The 21,326-nt window shown below is 45.8% G+C and overlaps 1 protein-coding gene across 1 annotated transcript in view; it reads right to left on the bottom strand.

Moving 5' to 3' along the window:
• Positions 1-20,708, bottom strand: part of LOC119454028 (extracellular serine/threonine protein CG31145) — a 63,109-nt gene extending 42,401 nt beyond the window's left edge. The window contains exons 1-4 of the mRNA XM_037716043.2: positions 20,666-20,708; positions 11,547-11,842; positions 10,118-10,557; positions 8,287-8,411 (exon numbers count right to left, since the gene is read on the bottom strand). Coding sequence (XP_037571971.1) covers positions 8,287-8,411; positions 10,118-10,557; positions 11,547-11,842; positions 20,666-20,708 — 904 coding nt within the window. The remainder of the gene's footprint in view (positions 1-8,286; positions 8,412-10,117; positions 10,558-11,546; positions 11,843-20,665) is intronic.
• Positions 20,709-21,326: the final 618 nt, after the last annotated feature.

The raw sequence follows: 21,326 nt of genomic DNA on the forward strand, positions 1-21,326 counted from the left end.
CTTGGCACGGCGACCTCCCCCCCCCTTTCCTTCTACGTCCGCGCTTACAAACACGTGGCCGGTTACACTGCGTTACGTCGGCAACGGACCCACTACTTGGATGTTGCCGGACGACCTGCAAAGTATGGTTCGCTCTTGATATCCTTTAAAGGAGTACTGATAAAATGTCATATTCACAACTATTGTTGATTTTTTAATAATTCGGAATACCACCATCACTACCACCACCACCACTACTACTACTACTACTATTACTACTACTACTACTACTACTACTACTACTACTACTACTACTAATAATAATAATAATAATAATAATAATAAAGATTTACGTAGAATCTCCTCATCTGAATGATGCGTAAGCATGTCGTAGTAAAGACGTGGTGTTGAGTGCTCACACTATAAACATGCTGGTTAAGGAGGTTGATAATATTTGGTTTGAGAAGATTTAACATAAAAGGCATGCGCTGCCGGCGTTTTGTTTCATGATAATTGTTTGTGGTCTGTCACACTCGAAAACCCGAGGAATAAGTTTGCAAATAATGCAAGACAAAGTGTGAGCAACTTTGGTGGTAAAACATTGTTGGCAGCTCTATCTTGAAAGCGATCGTCTTATGCGAAGGACGGACGTACAGATTTCTCATTGGGTAACCATTTAAATGCTTATGCATTTAATAATAATAATATTTTTCGTACTCTGCGTGTTTTGTTTCTTCTCCGACAAAAAACAAAACAAAAAACGGGATGTGTACCATGCTGGACGCATCTAATTATAACAATCTAAAAGGATGTACATTACTTTAATTAACTAATTGGATGTCAGGGACTAAATCAGCATTACTATAGCGGCTTCTCAAGGAGACTCCGAAAGAACATGCACTCGGTATTTTTTTCTTTTTTAAAGGCTAGTGCATGGTAGCTGGCACACACTCTACACCATCTGAAGCTAGACCTTTCACGCGGTACGAAATTTACGTGCAGATGGCCTCTAACACACGCACCCTTTAGCACAGTCACAAATATCATATCATATTATCGCCGAAGCGCATTTTCAATGTGGTAGTGAGCACGGACCAGCATTATATTTGCCCCAACTACACACACACATCTTGAAACCCCTGAATACGATTAAAAAAATAATAAACGTAACGGTCAAGCAAACAGAGGGACAGCGCCACATAGACGTAGCTCCAACAGGTGCTCCTGAACTTTACGGGCCTCCACAGCACACCCAGATTTTCTTATCAGGAAGCTTTAATTAGCTCGGGAGCAACGCCGATGCCGCCATTTTCAATTACACCGATGACGGAGAAATGCTTTTATGAGGATGACCTCTGGACCGATTAGAACGAAATTTGTTGCATTTAGAACAGAAAATTAAACGCTAACGATTGCAGGAAGCAGAATGTTGATTTAGGCCTTGGATTAAAAAAAAAAAAACGAAAATGACCGAAAGCAGCAAGATAAAAAAAAATAGGAAGCACGAAGTTCACATATCCGTAACTGTAGTGAAAACAGATATTGGAGTTCTGCAAACTGCATCAGTTAGTATTGTCTAATGCGGAAGAAAAAAATGGTATATCTCTTTATATCTTATGTGAATTAGTTAGAATGTTTACGAGGGTTTCGCCAAAGTCCTACACATCTATTAGTGGCGTACTTGAGAGCCATGTGTAACACATCAATTTTATCCGATTTAAATAGATGTACTGTTGGATACAGTTTACGGAATGTCGATATAGTTTTCGATATGGGAAAGGTAGGGAGGTCAACTAAATGAGCGTCGGGGTTGCTACCCTACCCTGGAGGTACGGAGCTCATATATCCAAACGCATGAGAACGTAAAAAAAAAATATTTGGGGGGGGGGGGGGGCATTCAACGCTGCACCGAACTTGATGAGGTTTGATTTCACGTAAAAAAAAAAAAATATCTATGGCATGTAGCAGAGAGATATTTTTATTTCAGTCATAAATTCTACAGCTCCCCCCCACCCCCCCCCCCCAAAAAAAAAATACAAAAAAACAAACAAACAAACAGCGACGCGTGCATCGAGAAACGTCGCGATCTTCACTAGATCGTGCGCCAAACTCGCTACCACTTTTGAACATTGCAACCTGACAAAACCCCATGTTCTCCAACAACCCTGATCCCTCGCAAATGTCATGCACGACGTTCCATCACATTTCAACAGATATTCAACCGAACACAACAAACCAAATTCAATACAAAGGCACCACGGCCGGCATTTCAAAATGCGTCCTTCCTCCCTCCCTCCAGTCTACATCTTCCAAATGAGATCACTTGGCAACTCCCGTTAAAAGTCCGCGCCTATAGCACACTCGCCGCGCCGATTTTTTTTTTCTTCCGGAAATAGATGCGATTCAGACCAACCGCCGACCGCGAACAAAGGAGGCTCGCTTAAATGGCTTCGCGCGCCCGGGGCCCCGCTACTGACAATGGGATCAACCGGGCGCTGCCTTGCGCGCTCTATAGCCCCGTGCTCCACTATACAGCTAGGCCTTGCGCCGGCCGCCGCAATCGGTATAGGCGCCAGGTGGCGCCCCCTGTGTGCCCTCTGACCTCCGCTTGTCCATCGATTTGAGTCAGGTGCGGGCGTGGATGTGTTTACCGTTAGCCGACCAGCCGCGTTATAGCGGCCCGCCCGTTCGCCAGCCAGAGTCGAGGGGTTGCAAACAGAGAACACTTAGCGATACCTGGTTTTGTTTGCATCTTTGCTTTTTGTTTTGCTTGAATCGGTGCGGAAGCTGAGGGGAAAAAAAGCTCGCGCAGATGGGGGCAAAGCGGAGCCGGAAGCGAATCGCGTATAAAAGAAGGAAGAACAGCGTGAACAGCTCCGTAGGGTCCGCCATTAGTGCAGCAGGTGCTGGGCAAGGCAACGCCGCCTTTTATTAAGGCGAAAGCCTTACATGTCTCGTCGTTCGGCCGACCTTCAAAGTCCTTGAGCGAAAACGCGCCGACGACACGAAAGGTATACAAGAACCCCTGAGGCGAGTTAATGCAATCGAATTAAAATGGATGACTAAGCGAATTAATATGGATGATCAAGCGAACTAAGAGGGTGACTAAGCGAATCAGGGGGATGACTAAGTGAATTAAGAGGATGACAAGCGAATTAGACTAACCGAATTAAGAGGATGAGTAAGCGAATTAAGAGGGATGACTAAACGAAGTACGCAAGTGAATTAAGGGGATGACTAAGCGAATTCAGAGGATGATTAAGTGAATCAAGAGGATGAGTAAGCGAATTAAGAGGGACGGCTAAGCAGTGTAGACTAAGCGAATTAAGGGGATGACTAAGCGAATTCAGAGGATGATTAAGTGAATCAAGAGGATGAGTAAGCGAATTAAGAGGGATGATTAGGCGAAGTAGAGTAATCGAATTAAGGAGGATGTGCACGTCATGTGTCCGTCTTTAATGGATCGACACCTTGGGTTTTCGCTTTCACGTCATCTTAGGAATAACATAAGAGACCCTGTGAAATTTTCTTTAGATGCCCGTAAATAATGAGACAGTGAAAGGATAAAAAATAAAGAAATAGAAAGAGACAGGGGCAGTGAGTGATAATTAAAACTTTCTAAATGCAGCCGTCCTTCAGCTTCGACAGCGCCACAAAAGCGGGAGCTGGTCATCTTCGTCACAGCCCAACTAAGATGCATGGCAAAGCCTGCTTACGGAATTCCTTATATAGTCGTGTCAGGCAAACGAAACTGAATTTCAGAATGTTATCCACGCATGTAAAGGCGTAACGTTAACCATGTATTACCCAACGTATGATGTATACGCCACGCCGAGTATGATGTCTCAAAATGATGTAACTTGACGCAAAACCCATAGTTTCGTTTTCGACATGCAGTTCAGCTTTAATTAGTTCAACAAACCAACCAGTAAAAATAATCACGTTACTATATAAGAATTAACTGAAATAACATATTTAATTGTTTTATTTTTGTACAAGTGCATTCTCAATGGCCAAAAGTAAAGGTGAGCGAGTCCTAATTTTTTTCGACGAGCAGCTGCATTGAGGCATTCAAGGGTAAAGCTCGTGGTTTTCTATGCCTTTATACGGGGAAAGACGTTCGAGCATTTTAGTGCGGCTGAGTTTCCGTACCAACCATGAGCGGCAACACCCCAATGCTCTGCCTTGCGTCTGTTGAATTCCACTGGACGGAGGTATTTGTCATATGGCTAGACGACACGGCGAAGACTTGTCATTATATTGTGTTTACCATGCACCTTCTGCAATGAACTTTCCTTGGAAACGAGATACGCCTTCTTCGGAGGCGTGGAATGAGGGCATCGATAAACCGAGGAAGATCGTGACGTCAAGCACAGAGCGAACGAAATTAGGAGTTTCAAACTGTTCTAAACAGTATATGTATATGGTTATACAGTATATGCTACATGGTTTCGGAATGGGAGCGCGAACTAAGTAATAGGGCACAATAAGCACTCTCAAGATACCTCAGGGAAATTCAATGGCGCCTAGGCAGAACAACACAACGATTCAGATACGTGCCAGCGGTCACGTAAGTTCAGTAACAAAATTTCCATTACAGCTCAAAACCCCGCGCACAATGCAACAGATGTTTTCCTTCAATTTCTACTAATCGAAAGCCCACTGTCTGCTTCCAAAGATTCCATCGCGAAATTCATAGGTAGTCTAGAGATCCTTTCACAGACAGCTAGGGCTTGGAGTTTACGCGTTTCGTCAATTTATAGTCCACGGAGTATTCAAACAATCCGCCTAAAAGTACTAAGACCAGAATATACCGACCAAAACTGACGCGCGAGCAACTTCCCTCTGCGGAAAGACAGTCTAGAGTCTGTACAGATGAAGGGACAAGTCTGGACGAGCAGGCAAATCGATCTACTTGAAATTCATTCGATATGTATTTAGACTGTCGAAATTCATCGTTCCAAAGTACGTCGTTAAACAACGTGATCTCTATTGCAGGAACGTCTATATGAATGCAAGATAGTCCAACCCATCCAGATTGCGCAATTTTTTTTTTAGAAATTAGGGTGATCGTTCAACTCGCGCAAGGAAGGTCACGACGACAGCTGCACGAAATCTGGGTCGATAGTGCTGGCTTTCATCTCAACACCGCCAGCAAAATAAATCAATAAAGAAAGAATGAAAGGAAGAGAAAAAGCAAGAAAGAACGAACGAACGAAAGAAAGAAAGAAAGAAAGAAAGAAAGAAAAGAAAGAAAGAAAGAGAAAGAAAGAAAGAAAGAAAGAAAGAAAGAAAGAAAGAAAGGAAACGGAGCCAGGGGCGCCGTTGTCTTCTAATCGCTAACGCCACAGTGACAATGCGGGCATTTCAGGCATAGCGGAAAGCGATCGGAACGTACCATTGTAACGCCGAAATAAGGTCAGAGGGCGAACCGATACGCTACAACGTTTTATACGCCACATCATTCCGCTTTCTCCCGCCTTCGTGTCTCCTGCTTTACCATTAGCGAGAAACTTTCCTGTCGCGAAACAATACCGTGGAAACGCACCGAGGGAAAAAAAAAAAAAATCATCTCACGTCGACAACGGGAGTCATATGCGGGAAGAACAAAAGACGAAGGCAAATAAAAAAAATACGAAGAGATAGAGAACACGTGACAGGGATGTCCGTCTTCGTGAGGACGAAAATAAACCGACGAAATCGCGCACCGACGTTCGTCGCGAAGCGCCTATATAGGCCTGTGCGCAGGTCTATATTATGTGCTCCCGCGAGCTAGCCCAGACAGGAGCATCGGCGGCAGCGAGCACAATGTCGCCCGCGGATAACTCCGAACAATGACGACGCGACGTACGACCACTCGGAGAGACGAAGAATGCCTGTCACTTTCAGCGCGGGTTCCTGCTATGCGGTGGGCACGGTTTATTCCGCGCACGTGTACGTCGGTGTCGTTATAGAATATTTCTAGTGAACAACAAGAAACAAAAATGTATTTTTCGCTTATATAGTTGGGGGTCACTGGGCGAGACCTTTCTGGTTGCGGTCACGACGGCATCGAAGCCTGCCCACACAAAATGCATACGCCGACTCGATGTCTCAAGCTGACATACACTGGAATCTCATTGATACGATCTTCACGGAAACCGGAAAATAAAGCGTATCATCCGAAAATCGTATCATCCAACGTATTACCCAACCGAATCGCATTATAGGGAGTAGGGAAAAAACGTATCATCCCGAAAAAACGTATTACGCAGAATCGTATTAACGAGGTTCCACTGCATATGCCTGCGCGCGAGATAGGCTTTAAAAATACGGGCAGACAAGTAGCCCCCGGAGAAATAAACTTGGTAAACGCAGTTCCAATGACTGAGATCTCGCAGAATGAAAGCACGGACTCCAGCGACTGCTTCATTCGCGTAGTTAGTGCGAACATGGCGCCCGAAACTCGAACAAGGAATGCATAGACGTAGTCAACCACCAGTGCGAGATTCAAAACGCCCTATAAACACTTTCAGCTGCAAGACACTTCCGAAATCTTTAAGGTATAAGTCACCCGGACGAACACGTTCAGGCCTCGCTTTCGAGCTCGCCAAATGCCGCTCCTTTTTGAGCTTCTTCGACTTCTATGCAGAAGAGTATCTGCTCTCGGGCTGCTCCTAGCCCGCCAACTCAGACACGTCGTGCCGAATCCCGTTCCCTCCTTGGGATACTGCGCACCGTTCTGCGCAGTCTGTAAGAGCGCCCCTATTATGATGATGAAGATGATGATGATTGCTATAGGCATAATGTTTCAATTCTATTCGGTTTATTCAACATCATTACGTTATGTTCGGAGACCAGATTAAAAGAAAGAAAAAAGAAAAAAAAGGCAATTTTGAGGAATAGCCTTGCAGACGTCTGTGCCCCCTGGTGGCATACGGCATGGTAACATATTGAAGTGTATGCAAATTTGCAACCTGCGCAAGCTGGTTATGTTAAGTACAAGGTAGTCAAAGTGTATTTGTTGATATAAATGCACGTCAGAAAAGAAAAAGAAAAGAAAAAACGAAGTTACTATTTCATTGGAATAATCATGGTGCGTATAATACATCTATGAAATGCATTGGGATAGAATGTGATTGCAGACACTGTTACAGAAAAAGTGCGTTGTTTCGTGGAAGGCAACATTAACAATTCCGAATAAGCGAAGTGCATTCGCATCCAAATCAGAAGCTGTAGACCGGAGCCGTACCTTTCAACCGGGGTGGTGACCTGTACGAGTATAAGATGTGTGAATTACCTACGCGTGGTAAATCTAGCATTCTGCTTATGCCTGCTTCGCAAGGTTACCCATTCCTGTGACTATCCCGACCGCGTCTCATTTCTGTTTTTTTTTTCTCCACCAATACCAGACGCCACTTTAGCGGCCGCAGACCAATTAATAAAGACACATTGTTACTCCAAACTTGTTTTAGTGTTAAGTGTTCATTTGCAGGTTATACTGCACTTTTTTGTTCATACATGGAGCGTGGCAGGTACTGCTCCCGTCGCGAACGACTGTGGCATTAGCAGGGCGCCGAAGAGGCACTGCGAAGCGAGAAACTTATGCTTCCTGCGCCACAATGCACACGGCCCAGCAACTGACGACAAACTGCCGCTTCGCCATTACTGACGCTATATCTCGACCGTTACGATCCCCGTTGGAAGGCAGTTTCAGGCGACGCTTACACAGGGGGAGAACCTAGCAAAGCGCGCCGTCCTACATAGTACTAGGGCAAACGCACAATATAGAAGCAAGAGTCCCCAGCTAAAATTCCCCGGACCTCAAAAAAGTCTCCAGCAAAAGTCCCCAGATGTCTCTCTCGCAACTCACGCATGCGCGCGACGCATGGGCAAACAATTGACAGTCACTAAAGTACCCTCACGTGATTTGAATTAACGCGAAAGCATTACACTTGTCTAAGTTATCAACTTAAATTCGAACTCCACTTTAATCCCTTTTAATCCACCTTAATCCATTTTAATCCACCTTAATTCAATCTTGGGAGTGGGCCAGGTCGGTTTTTTTGGGGGTGTGGGCTCCGACGCCGTGCGCCTGTTTCACCGTGGAAGCAGGTCCAGCGCCGGGAACGTGACGTCATCACTTGGTCACGTGGGTTTCGGTATCATCGGATGATAACAACGGACGCCGGATTTTCCGCTTCGTGGGGCATATAATGCTTGCGCATTAATACGAGAAAGAAGGTGCTCGTGGGTAGAGGAACGCTGTCGGCTACTGTTGGCATCTCTATGTAATGTCTTCCCGTCACCGGCAACCGTTGCACTCACCGACATGGACGATGGGCAGTGTCGCCATCTCGTGGAGGATGCGCTCGATCAGTTGCGAGTTCTCAGGGTAGAGCCACTCACGCGCGATGCCCGTCTGGAACTGCTCCCAGCTGGTCATGTTGTGGCTGGCGACGAGAACGAGACAGGTGAGCCGTTAGTTCACTAGGTTCCAACATCAATTTTTTTTTCGAAGCCACAGAGATACACACGTAGAGATACGCAAGATAAACACTGGCGCCTTGGACAATGCAGAAAAAAAAAAACGAAAATAAGCATATGAAAGGAGTTACCACGAATGGCGCAGTTGTCTGCGTCAGTAATCTATGCTCGTGTTCATACTTGGAAATGCAGACCATTGCAGAAAAGCCATCTTGCAATGGTCTTTAACGCAATAGCGTTAAGTGACCCGTGTAGCAGACAATCCAATGTCGGTGTCGGCGACGTTGTCCGTTAAGGTACGTCTGCGCTAGCGCTAGTGCGGACGTACCTTTAGATGACAATGATATTTACGTATACGTACACGCCGCAACTTGCTATGTGACATGCGGTGTATGCGGGTTATAGCGCCACACCATTCTATCACTAAAGCTGCTCATACCTAGTCTTGCATTATTTAAAAAAAGTTATTCCTCGGAATTTTGAGAATAACAGCTCACAAACAAATGTCATGAAACAAAACACCGATGGCGTATGCCTTTTATGTTAAATCATCTCAGACTGATATATTAAAAGTGCGAAGTAATTACATAAACATGAATATTATGCAACTTTTCTGGTGCGGCTGTGCGCTACCTCCGGGATCGGCCCACGCAAAAGGCCGCGTTTCTACCAGAAAGCTCGTCTTCGTGCATATATCGTTCGCCGCTAGCGTTTCCCGGTAAACGTGAGAATCAGTCGGGAATCTTTGAATGCTATCAAGTTCCATTCTTAAAGGCGAAGCTTAAGCGTCCTCCAAGTTTTTTTTTTTCTTTTTTTTTTAATTTTGAGGCCAGGGCATGAGGAAACGACGTAAGACCCATGAAGCGCTTAAGGTATCCTGCACCTCCTTCTGTCCTTGTCTCATAGCACTGAATAGCATTTCATCCTATACGAGGCGTTTCAGCAACAACCCATGGCGTCAGTACGACTTCTCTGATTTCACGGCCCATTTTTAGCGCCGGTCGAGCCGCTTTGCTGCGTAGGGAAAATTCCACCCAAAGGTTGCCAAGCTTAGTCATATAATAATTATTGTTTATCTCAAAATGCAGCGTAGCCCTTCTCTAATGAACAAACATTGGATAAATGCTGATCACACACTGTTAAAGAAAGAAAAAACAAAAAACGAACGTCACGTCACGGGAAACTGGTGCTAGAGTGCCAAGGTGGGTTTCACCAGCCACCTGTACAGCGTTCGCGTCTTTTCTCCAAGGTTCACTAAGCTAAACTGCAATGAACTAGGTCGACCTATCAGCTATTCTGCACCCCAATCTAGCAGTAATCTAAACATCTATCCATCACTAAACTAGGTCGTCCCATCAGCTATTCGGACCCCAATCTAGCAGTAAGCTTAACATCTATCCAACACGAAACTGGGTCGTCCCATCCGCTATTCCGGACCCCAACCTAGCAGTAAGCTTAACATCTATCCATCACTAAAGCAGGTCATCCCATGAGCCATTCCGGACCCTAATCTAACAGTAAGCTTCACATCTGTCACTAAGCTAGGTCGGCCTATCAGCTTCGTGTGCGATTTGGACACCACCTATTGGAATTAGACTTACGACGGCCGCTGTTCGTTTAGTTGTCCATTTATAGCCGCGTATATAGGCGATCATTGGCCCCCCTCACTCACCTGGTCTCGATCTGAAGGATGTGCCCGAGCGTGGGGTTGTAGCGCCGCGGCCTGACGACCGCTCGGCGCGTTTCGGTCGGGGGCCAGGCGATGTGAACCAGGTCCTCGAAAGGGTCATGCGGCCTCTGTTGCGGTTCGCCGTCGACCACCTCCTTCTCCGCACTGCCAGCAGCTGCTGCGTTGCCGGGCCGTTTTTTGCTTCCGGCAAGTGCGCTGCTTGCCGCGGCATCATTCTTATTCGAACCCTTGGCTGCCGCAGCCAAGGGCTTGCTGCGATTGAGCACTGGTGGAGGAGCTAGCGAAGACGCCAGCGAACCCGGGCCGGGATCCGCTTGGCCTCCGGCTCCCGCGGCTTCGCTGGCCGTTCTCTTGGAACCTCCTTCGACGGAGGCCTTGGTCAGAAGTCTCTTGCCGAGGACTCCCGACGGATCGGGTCCAGCCTGCGAAAGACGACGGACGTTGCTATAGTCTGCGGCAGCGTGTATAATCACTGTGGTATAGAAGACGGCAAACGGCTTTAGCACGCGCTACTATAGCCATTAAAAAGCAATAACAAATAAAACGCTGCAGTATCTTCCCACGACTTTCTTGTCAACAATTCTCCATATCGGTTCTTGAATACTCGCGGGCCCGACACCAGGGAACGTACCTGGGTCATGATAAGGACTACGTGATATCTAGGTTAGCCTGGAGGAGATGTAACTCTTCGTCACTTCACAGCTTATTTACACGAATCTGAGTGCTCAGGCGAACTAAACTCTATAAAGAGAACTGAAGCGACGAGCCTGAACCCTCTTTCACACGGCGAGTCCGCGAAACTGCGTCGGGAGGGAGAGAGAAGAGCGGAGGGAAAGCCGTGCTTCTTGCGTGACCGTCCGTTCACGCTGCTAACCACGTAGACTTTCCTCAAATACTGTGACTGTACAGTCAGCGCTAAACAGACAATATCACGAGGGACAGACGGCATGGGCACTCGCGTCGTCTGCTCCCCGAGTTCCTGCGTCTGTTTTGCGCTCTCTGTGGTCGTGGATCCGCGCGAACTAGCCCGAGAACAATTTTCGGACTTTCAGTTCACCACTGTCAGTGCCCGCCATTACCGCGCCGGAAGTTGCGTGCTGCAGAAAGCGCCATTTCGGTTCGCACGGCCTCGCAACCATTGGGGATATCGACTTCGTCGCCGACTTGCAAATCGCAAGGGTGAGCGATACTAGAGCTTGCTCTTGGCCTAGTCGGTTCTTGCTGAGTGACGTAATTGCCGCAAGAAGCACACACATAAAAGGTAAAGAAAGACACGCGCGACGGCAGACGAGCCACCGTAAGCGATAGTTTCGGATCGCGCCGTTCAGTGGAACGCTGACTACAGAAGAACTGCACGCTGAGCATGTTGGTGATCCGTATACTTAAGGCTTCAAAAACGTTTACTACTCGCCTGCTGCGCCGACGGTCCGGCGACTCCCTTGCGGTGGCTGGGCACCCAACCCTGCGCCGGCGACGCGAACGGCGCCTGGCGGACTCCGGTGATGCGCACGAGGGTTAGGAAGAGGATGGCCGATGCGGCGAGTAGGAGCCCCGAAACGAGCCGCTGCTTGAGTTTCACCCCTCGGCAGAGGAGCCGGGCGGGCCAGCCCAGGGGCACACGGGCCCCCGAGGAAGCCACTTTGGCCGCGGCGCCCCCCGGGCAGTGGAGCCCGGCGAATTCCAGCGCCAGGGCCACCGGTGATGCGCCTGCGAGAACGAGGAGGATTCGGGGGAGTGGAACGGTCAGTTAGCGTGAACAGCAGCTTTTACTGTGACTGTTTACAGTCAAACATCGATATGACAAACCTCGATTTAACGAAATTCGCGATGTAATGAACTATTTTTATGTCCCGATCTTGGTTCCATTGAATTAACGAAGCTTCGAATTAACGACATTCGCATTATAACCAAGTTTTCTTGCTGCAAGTACAACTTCATTATATCGAGGTTCGACTGTATATACTTTAAATCTGTAGCATGAGCCAAGTCTACAGAAAGTCTATACTTTGAACGTGCCTATGCTTTGAGCCTATTGCGCAAAAGAAGTCAACAGGAAGTCCATAGGAATTCAGTTGTTTATACCAAAATCTATGCTTCGATCTCCGCCCACAAAGAAGTTCACGGGAAGCATACAGGAAGTCTAGATTTTGTAACAATATATATACTTTGAGCCTGTAGCACAAGTGATGTCTACATGCAGTCCGTAAAAAGCATCTGCTTTGAATAGCCATCCTCAAGGAAGTCAAGAGGAAGTCTACAGAAAATCAAAAGACTATAAACATACTATTTGCTTCGAGCATCTACCACAAACAGGTCAGTATAGGAAGTGCATAGGAAGTGTATATTCTTTAACAATATATGTACTTCGAGCCTCTAGAAAAAAATCATATCAATAGCCCATAATATCTTTGTTACAAAGCAAGTTATCAGGAAGTATATAACAAAATAAATACATACTTTGAGATTCTATCACAAATAAATCAACAGATAGGAGACCTGTAGATTGTCTATACTTCAACTATGTCGATACCTAAAGCCCTTAGTAAAAAATAAAAAAAAATCACCGCCCAAGCACTTCGTACAGATGGTTAATCAGTGAAGCTGAAACGTGCGGCCCCGGTGTTTAGCAGTGGGTTAATCCCGACGCTGTATTGAAGCGTTTATCAATTCTCGGTTACATGTTTGTGTTTCTAGTGGAACGCAAGCGCCAATGGAAGGCGGATGCTGCTAACCACGACGCCGAGCTAACTCGAGATATCGAACGCATGCGACAACGGCGAGCCGAGGAGACGGCGTTGCGGGCAGAGCAGCGTCAACGTGGCAATGGCGGGAACGCCTTCGCTAACGACGTCACTAACGGCACCGCCAATGGCGCGCGCGCTTGGGTGCGACGTAGAGGACGACGTAACTGACGGCGCAGCCAATGGAGACGCTTACAGAAACATGGGACGAACGGTTTTCCGTTTCGCCTAGCCACATACAGCTTTTGCTGTAAAACAAAATCTATAGAAAGGTTATAGTTAATTACAAAGGCAATATTTTGAGCCATAATCTGGAAGAAGTATACGGTAATTATACAGAGGCAAGCTATGCTATACTATATGTCTACAGTATGAGCTTCTAGTACAAAGAAAATTTACCGAAAAGCTACATAGTTTATAACAAAGTCTATAGGAAACGATTCGTCATGGTCTTTGTCAGTGCCCACACAACAGTGTGCAGAGACAATCGCTTTCCGTCGTGCTGAACCAGTTGGACGAACAGCATCTATCAGAAGAAAGAACTCTGCAACATCGACGCGACTTAACATCGCATCAGAAGGCCGTGCAAGCGCTAATGCCCTTCTTGAAATCTGCCGGCCTGTGTGAACGCCCGTGATCGGAACACCTTTTGTGTTACCCATCTTTTTTTTTTCTTTCTCTCTCTCTCTCTTCGCACTATTTCCAACCCCTATATCTCCCACCCCAGTGTAGGGTAGCAAACCGCAAACTCGCTTCTGGTTAACCTCCCTGCCTTTCCTCTCTCGCTCTCTCTCCCCCTATAGTTTGGCCCTATAGCCCAAAGAAAGTGACCAAAGATGTTTAAAGAAATCCATACTTTAAACACTGTGATGCCTTTTCATCACATGTGCTACGTCGCCACCACAGCAATTGACTTTACCTGAGAGGAACGACTGTAGTAGTCAGTTTGCCAAAAACATATTTCACACCGACTTTGCCGACTTGCGAATGGTTAACAACAAAGGTGTGTTACACTCTGCTGGCTTTCGGAAGGTGCAACCAACATACATTCACAAAAAAATATATTTCGACAGCCTACGGTGAGTATATATTTTGCTACATACTCTACAAGATATCAACAAACGTGACTGTGTAGTTTGTCGAATATCGACTTCGGATTTTCTTAAAGGAAGTCACATTTTAAGTGCATGGTTTGAGTGGAACGAATTCTCAGGATGACACCAGTTTCGAGATATTAATTCCCGAACTTTGCGGAGAAATGCATCGGCGTTCCAGTTCATTTTGTGTTTCAATGCATAAAGCGACGTTTTGTTAAGAAACTAACTGGAACGCCAATGCATTTCTCCGCAAAGTTCGGGAATTAATATCTCGAAACTGGTGTCATCCCCGAGAATTCGTTCCAAGTGGAATCCGCCTTGCGAACTCCACCGCTACAATTTGTAAATTGCAGTTTTCTCCGCAAAATTCGGGAATTAATATCTCGAAACTGGTGTCACCCCGAGAATTCGTTCCAAGTGGATCCGCCTTGCGAACTCCACGGCTACAATTTGTAAATTGCAACATGGGCCGTCTGGAAATTAGTTAAAAACTTAATTAGTGAACTTTTGTTTGTTAGTCGATTATGCATTTCAATTTGTTGTGTCAAGTAATGTCCGCTTCTTCGAGTAGACCAGCTCATGAAGTATAATTGTGCTATCTGCCACAGGCAACCTTTAAGAATTTTTGAAAGTGTTCGCTGAAACACCCTGTGTAATTGTGTATAAATTATCATCCGTGGTCTATTCGGAGATGTTGGTAAGGAGAAGGGGTATCATACAGCTGACGCAGCAATGACGATAGGTAATAGACCGCGAATAAGTGGAGACGACCTGGAGCCATTGGAAAAGATATAAAGCTCGAGGAAAAGAACGAGTCACGCACTGAGTAAAGCGATTCAGTTCAGCATCCATCTAGCCGCTTTGAAATGTAGCCAGCGGCACAAAAGATGACGGACGACGGGATGAAGAAGCGGGGGGTATAAAGGTTCCTTCAATCGGATCCGTTCAGGAAGCCACGCTCGCATCCATATAGGGATTCTTTCGATCGAAAGACGCTCGGCCGTAAGCCCGAAAGAATCTCTTTCGGCAAGCAGGTTTGCTCCAGCAGACAATCTGGCCGCCCAACCTTTCCGCGTAAGACTGAGTTTCGTTATACCCAAGAAAAAGGGAAAAATAAAATAAAAATACCGCAGAGGTACTTAACGGCTGCTTACGTCTGGAAATGCGAAAGCATTGTACCGCTTGTAGACATCCGAATGTCATGAACACACGCACTAGGCACACCTTTAGTCAGCCAGAACCGTGGAGTCGCCGTGGCGTAGGGGAAGTGTGCTCGCCTCGCACCCTGGAGGCCCGCGTTCGATTCCCATCCAGACCGAAATGTGCAAAACTTCCCCTTTTCAAAGCAATTAATTTACTTTGTTTACAGGAACCTCCCCGAGACATTTGACGTCAATCCGAGCATTTCTTTGGCAGAATTCAACGATTCCCACGGCTCTGGGCTCATTTGCTGCGGAGAGCAGCAGGCTTTTCAATTCACAGACGACGTCGGCCATCTTGCTGTTGCCTGGCAAATGCGGCACGCCATATCCTGAAGAACAACTGCGTGATGTGGTTCAAAGTCGTCATAGTTTCGCTAAGGCGTTGCTTGATGTGGCCTCAGCGATACATGCACAGATGCCACAGCTCTCGGAGTATACGTGCGGCTCAAAACCCAGTACAAATGGCCAAATTATAACGTTGCGCGGTAGCTAAGAGGTTAGTTCATCTGGCAGCCAAATGCGCGTTGCCGCAGGACCTGCAGTTCGGTAATTAGCGGCGACGGCTACGGTGGCGGGCAAAGCTTTTTTTTTTTTTTTCCTTCGCCATATGGTTGCCAGGTCTCCGGCTTATCCAGCTATGGATGAGGTGTGACTATGTGACCTTCGCAGCTCCGTTTTTTTTTTCATCTGAATCGCAACTGGAACATTAACGCTTACAAAAATGAATTTAGTCTGTAGGGTGTTTCTATATAAACTGTATAAAGAATAGTCGATAAAAGTGCAAAGACATGTCTATAAAGAGTCGATAAATATTCTCTATACATTCGTGCAAATACATTTACTTGACGATAGTACATAAAATTCTAAGAGCACAAGCTCCATAAGTTATTAGACTATCTACAGACTACTCTAGACAATTTGTTCATACACGGTCTATAAAGGTTGTCTATAGACAGTCTAGTAGCCTATAAAAATGTCAATGGACACTCTGTAGATTGTCTAAAGAAATCTTTGTAAGGTATACACTCGTTTCTTCTCTAATCCGCACCGTTGTTTCCTGTCTCTTAACGTCACGCTTATTACCTGTCGCTTATTAAGAAAATTTTCCTGTCGCTGGCGTAAGCAAAAAACACCCGGATAAAAATTGAATACAAACAGCATATCTCCTTTGAAATCAGGCACACAGCATACAGCTCAGCAATCGTTTTCAAAAGAAAAACCACAACAGAAGCATCAAAACCACATGATGGATGATAAGGCGTGTGTGAACAATGGGTACACCCTCCGACGCGTTCCGGTAAAGATGAGGTTTGCAGCTGCTTTGAAAGGGGTTGACGTCATTCAAAACCCTTGTGCGAAGTGCAAACCATATAATGTATGCTAATGACGTCTGCGAATAATGCGAAGCACGTTCCTTCTCCCGCGTGTGTTTCCCGGCAAAGATTACGGTTGCGTAAACTACTCCGAGTGGAAAAGTACCCATCAGCGTAGAAATCACGTAGTGACGTCACCACGGTCCAGCAACTCATTCAGTTCATTCCAGGCTACCATGGGTAGATCACGGAAAGTAAGGACGCCAGAAGAACAGCGTGAATATAATGTCGCTGTGAAGTAATAAAGGGTGTGGTTAAGTACATTTCACTCGTCTCTGGTTTCACTCTTTGTAAAGCCACTGCATGAATTCAAGTGACGTCACAATGGGTAATCGTTGTGGGTGTCGTTTACAGCTTCGCTGTCCAACCAACCACCTGCACAGCGTGGATTGAAGTGAAAGGGTTTTTTTTTTTCGTTCCGCATCTCGCAGTCCTCATCTTATTTTCAAGATTCTTAGTTAGCCTCCAAGTTCCTGCCCCACATCTAAGTAAGGATGCAAAATAAGCGATCGTATTTATGTGAAATATACATGACGTAGAGTGGCTAACATTCTGTGCTATGATCAAGGCCGCGATTTTGTAGCGATGTCTTATGACTTATTTTGGAATAGTCTTATCATCCACCGCTCACGGCCGGCTGATCCCGTTGATAACGCGAGCGGACCGTCGCTCTGACCACTGACAAAGCGCGATAAGCGCGAAAAGGCATTATTACTTAAAGTCATCGCTACAAAATACCGGCTCAAGATAACGAAGTTGAGTTTGGTAGGTCACGTGGTGCGCGGAGCAGTTAACCGTTTGCCAATTAGAGCAGCTGAGGCCAAAGGAGGGGACAGCTGAGAACAGCCATGACCGCGAGTCGCGTTGGCGAATACTCCCAAGGCTAGTCCTATAGCGCACAAACAGAAATACACAAGAAAGTGAACGCAGAGGTATAGTACACGACTTGCAGAGTATTTCACGCATCGGTATTGCACGCATCACGCGAAGGTTATGGGTTCGGCTCCCATCGGCGGCAAAGTTGTCTGTTCTCCCACTTTTAATGCCTTTTTTTTCCTGATTAATCTTGCATTTTAATTATAAACACATTTGATTGACCCTACGCTTTGCGTCATGTCTTCTCTATTGCCTTCTCATCGGATATATGCCATTAAGGCACAGTTAATTCTCTACGTGGACAATTCAATATCGCCACATTTAAAAAAAAAATTATATCGTCAAAATGATGAAAAGTGCACATTTGCAGAACAGGATGAAGAATTTTTTTAATGATTCGTCGCATTTTGTAAAGTTTACAGAATGAGAACTCTCTACAAGAACGTCAGATGCGAGAACATGAATTATTTCACGTGCAGCATAGACGAAAAACAGCTGCTCAGTCAGATGAAACACATGTATTATTGTGAAATAAAATGAAAATAAGCGAACCTGATACACGACGACATATTGACCATGAGAGCAAACACCCAGATGTTTTCTGTCCGTCCGAGTCGTTTCACGAAGACATATTGTACACCACATTGCTCAAACTTGCAGCACAGGTACCCTCGGAAGTGTTTTTAGATGTACGCAACATGTTTTAAATCACGTGATTTTCACCGCTGTCGCTTTTGATACACTATTTTGGCAGGGAACGACAATAGCGCACACATCACCTGAAGGGGCTACACTGTGAAATAATTTGCACCCTTAAAATGTGAAGGGAGTAAATCGGTCTATAACTCACACTTTTACACCCAAAAAGGGTGTAACAGTGTGATTTTTACACCAATTTACACCCTTACTAAAAGGCCGTAACTTATTTTACAGTGTATGATAGGCGCAGCCGCGGAGGGCTCCGCAATAATTTTGGTCATACACACGGTGTCCTTTAACGCGCACTGTAAAACACGTATACAAAGCACAATCATCGCATATCATCCCCGCGGGTACGAGCGCGGTAATCGAACCCGGAACCTCGAGCTCCAGGCAGGACGCCGCACGGAGGCTTACCTTTCGCCACAACGTAGAGATAGTCCTAGCGAGGCGCTTGGAAATACGCGACTCACGGTTCTAACGGAACAAGCATCGTCTCGAACTTATTCCGAAAAGGAATCGGGGTGGATTATAGATCGGACGAGCAGCCCAGGCTGAGGACAGCTGTACGACCGTAGGCACTAAGGCATGCAGCAAAGTTCAGCAAGGTTGCTGCTTTACATCAAAAAAGGCCATCTTGGACGACATCGCCTTCGTAAAAGGTGCACGCTACGGAGAATTGAAAGGCCAAGTATCGAGAAGCTCATACGTGGTCCGAGCGGTCTCGCTAAGACAGAGAGAGCTAGCCAGCGTCTTCGAAACATGTCTGCCGCTGGCTGTTACGACATACAGATAGACGTAACGTTAATTTTCAGAATTTGAAGCAACGCAGCTTCACTGGAAACACTTTCTTCTCTCGATTTGTATTTTGTGCTGGCTCATTTTCTTCCCCGTCTATGTAAACACACCACACACACACACCACACACCCACACACACACCACACACGAGCGACATTTAGTGCCACCTTTAGAAATAGGTGGTCTTTGTGAGAATGACGTCGACAGCGACTTCGTACCGTAGGCACCTGCGAAGGTCAAACATACTACAGACCCCGGCAAACTTGAAACTAAAATACCAATAATTATAATATTTGAAGGTGACGCTTCAATAGAAGCCAAAGGCGACCGGAATGCGATTAAAGATACAGAATTCTTTTTTTTTACACATAAGAATGTCAACGTTGACTATTTCTTAAAAAATATCACAGAGCTTGCTCCGAATTGAATTTTGGCGTTTTTGCGTGCCAAAATCACGATTTCATTATGAGGCATGCCGTAGTGGGGCACTCCTGATTAAATTTGACCGCCAGGAGATCTTTGACCTCTCAATGCACGGGACACGGGCGTTCTTGTATTTCGCCCCCATCGAAATGCGGCCGCCGCGGCCGGGATTCGATCCCGCGACCTCGTGCTTAGCAGCGCAACACCATAACCGCTAAGCCACCGCGGTGGGTAGCTTGTTCTGTATAAGGATGCTGCGGACAGGCACTTCGTTCAACAGTCGCAAAAGCTAGAATTACCTGCGTATTGATAAACGAATTCGTTTAGCGAATCTTCATGCAACGGCGACCGAAATTTTGGTGGCCATTTCATGTTTGTTTCTATGAAAATGCGAGTGGCGTTGCTGCGGGTAAATCCGAAATGTGTCCTGAAAAAAAAAAAAAGAAAAGGAGACTGATCGCGGGTAGCGCATTTGTATTTCGACGAAAATCAGATTTACCCTTAAATAAGGAGAAAGCGAATAAAAAAAAAAAAAACGTTACAGAATAAAGGCTTTGGAAGACAAAAAATGTTTACGATAGATTTGTAGAAGCTGCTACAACATGGCAGAAGGTTGTGGCGAATATCGCAGAACGCAACATCTCTACTCACACCCCGACTCCAGCGGTATATTCTTTATTGGGAGAGAGAGAGAGAGAGAGAGAGAGAGAAAACATTTATTTTAAACACTTTTATTGCGAATAGCGACACATGGGGAGAGAATTATTTCGATTTGAAAGCATCATCGCGGAAATTCAGAATAGGTTATTATCGACATACAGTTAACAGAGGGACAGGTTATTGGCAGGCGAGGAGGAAGAAAACGGGCCAATTGATGAGGACGCGGAGGCGGGCGCTGACGTCAGCTTCACGTGATAGCGTGGCATCAACGCTCATCGTTCGCTGGGTTGCGCCGATCTCGGAGGCCATGGTTGCCGTAACGCGGATCTAATGTTATGGTCCCAGCTCGCCCTGACGTCGCCGGCTTTGGCGGCGTCTACGCGGGCGGAAGGACTCGTTTAATTATACCCTTACAAATACAATACACGACATTCAATTGAATCTCAACAGAGTCTACTGAGGTCAACAAAAACTTAATAGAAACGCAATAAAATTTCTACAACAATTTTGGCAAGGGTATATAGATTAAGAATGATTATGCTGTGTTCAGAAGGAACCGAGAGATTCAAAGCAACCGCTCTCGTAACATTTTTTCTGTCACTGAAACGACCTATAATTACGAGAAAATACTCGGAAAACCATGACGTCACAGTTGCGTACCGGCGCCGGTGTTCCGCCACGAGATGGCGGTGGTGACGATCATAACCGATTTCATAAATTTGTTAGGAGGATAAATTTAGAAGCACGTAGTTATAATAAACGAATGAAAGGCAAGCAGAATAGAGATATAGTGCTCTTGAATAGTCATTCTGAATGAACAATAATAAATATATCTAAAAGAAAAACGATCAGCGAAATAACAAATGACCTACAAGATTAATAATGGCAATACATTATATCCCTGAAGGAGACACATTAATCTTGTAGGTCATTCGTTATTTCGCCTGATCTTTTTTTTTTTTGAAATTCCATTGGACGCTCCTGTTTTGCTTTCTTTCGATGCTGGGTCACCCAGCACAAAAGCCTCGAAAGAAAACAAAACAGGAGCGTTCAATGGCAAGCCAAGCTTCGTGAAAGGCAAGTAAGTTAATACTACAACTTCGTCAACACATTTGCGCCAAACTGAGAAAAAACGGAGCTTAGAAAAAAAAAATTGGCCACCATCCCGCCCTGCAAACGTGAATGTCCAGCGAAGCTGTATCAAACACCACACTTGGTCGAGCACTGTATTCACGCTGTTCTTCTGGTGTCTTTAATTTGCGTGGTCTACCCATGGCAGTCTTAGAATGAACTGAATGAGTTGCTAGACGGGTGTCCCTTC

Source organism: Dermacentor silvarum, chromosome 5 (assembly GCF_013339745.2).
Source record: "Dermacentor silvarum isolate Dsil-2018 chromosome 5, BIME_Dsil_1.4, whole genome shotgun sequence".
Lineage (NCBI taxonomy): Eukaryota > Metazoa > Arthropoda > Arachnida > Ixodida > Ixodidae > Dermacentor > Dermacentor silvarum.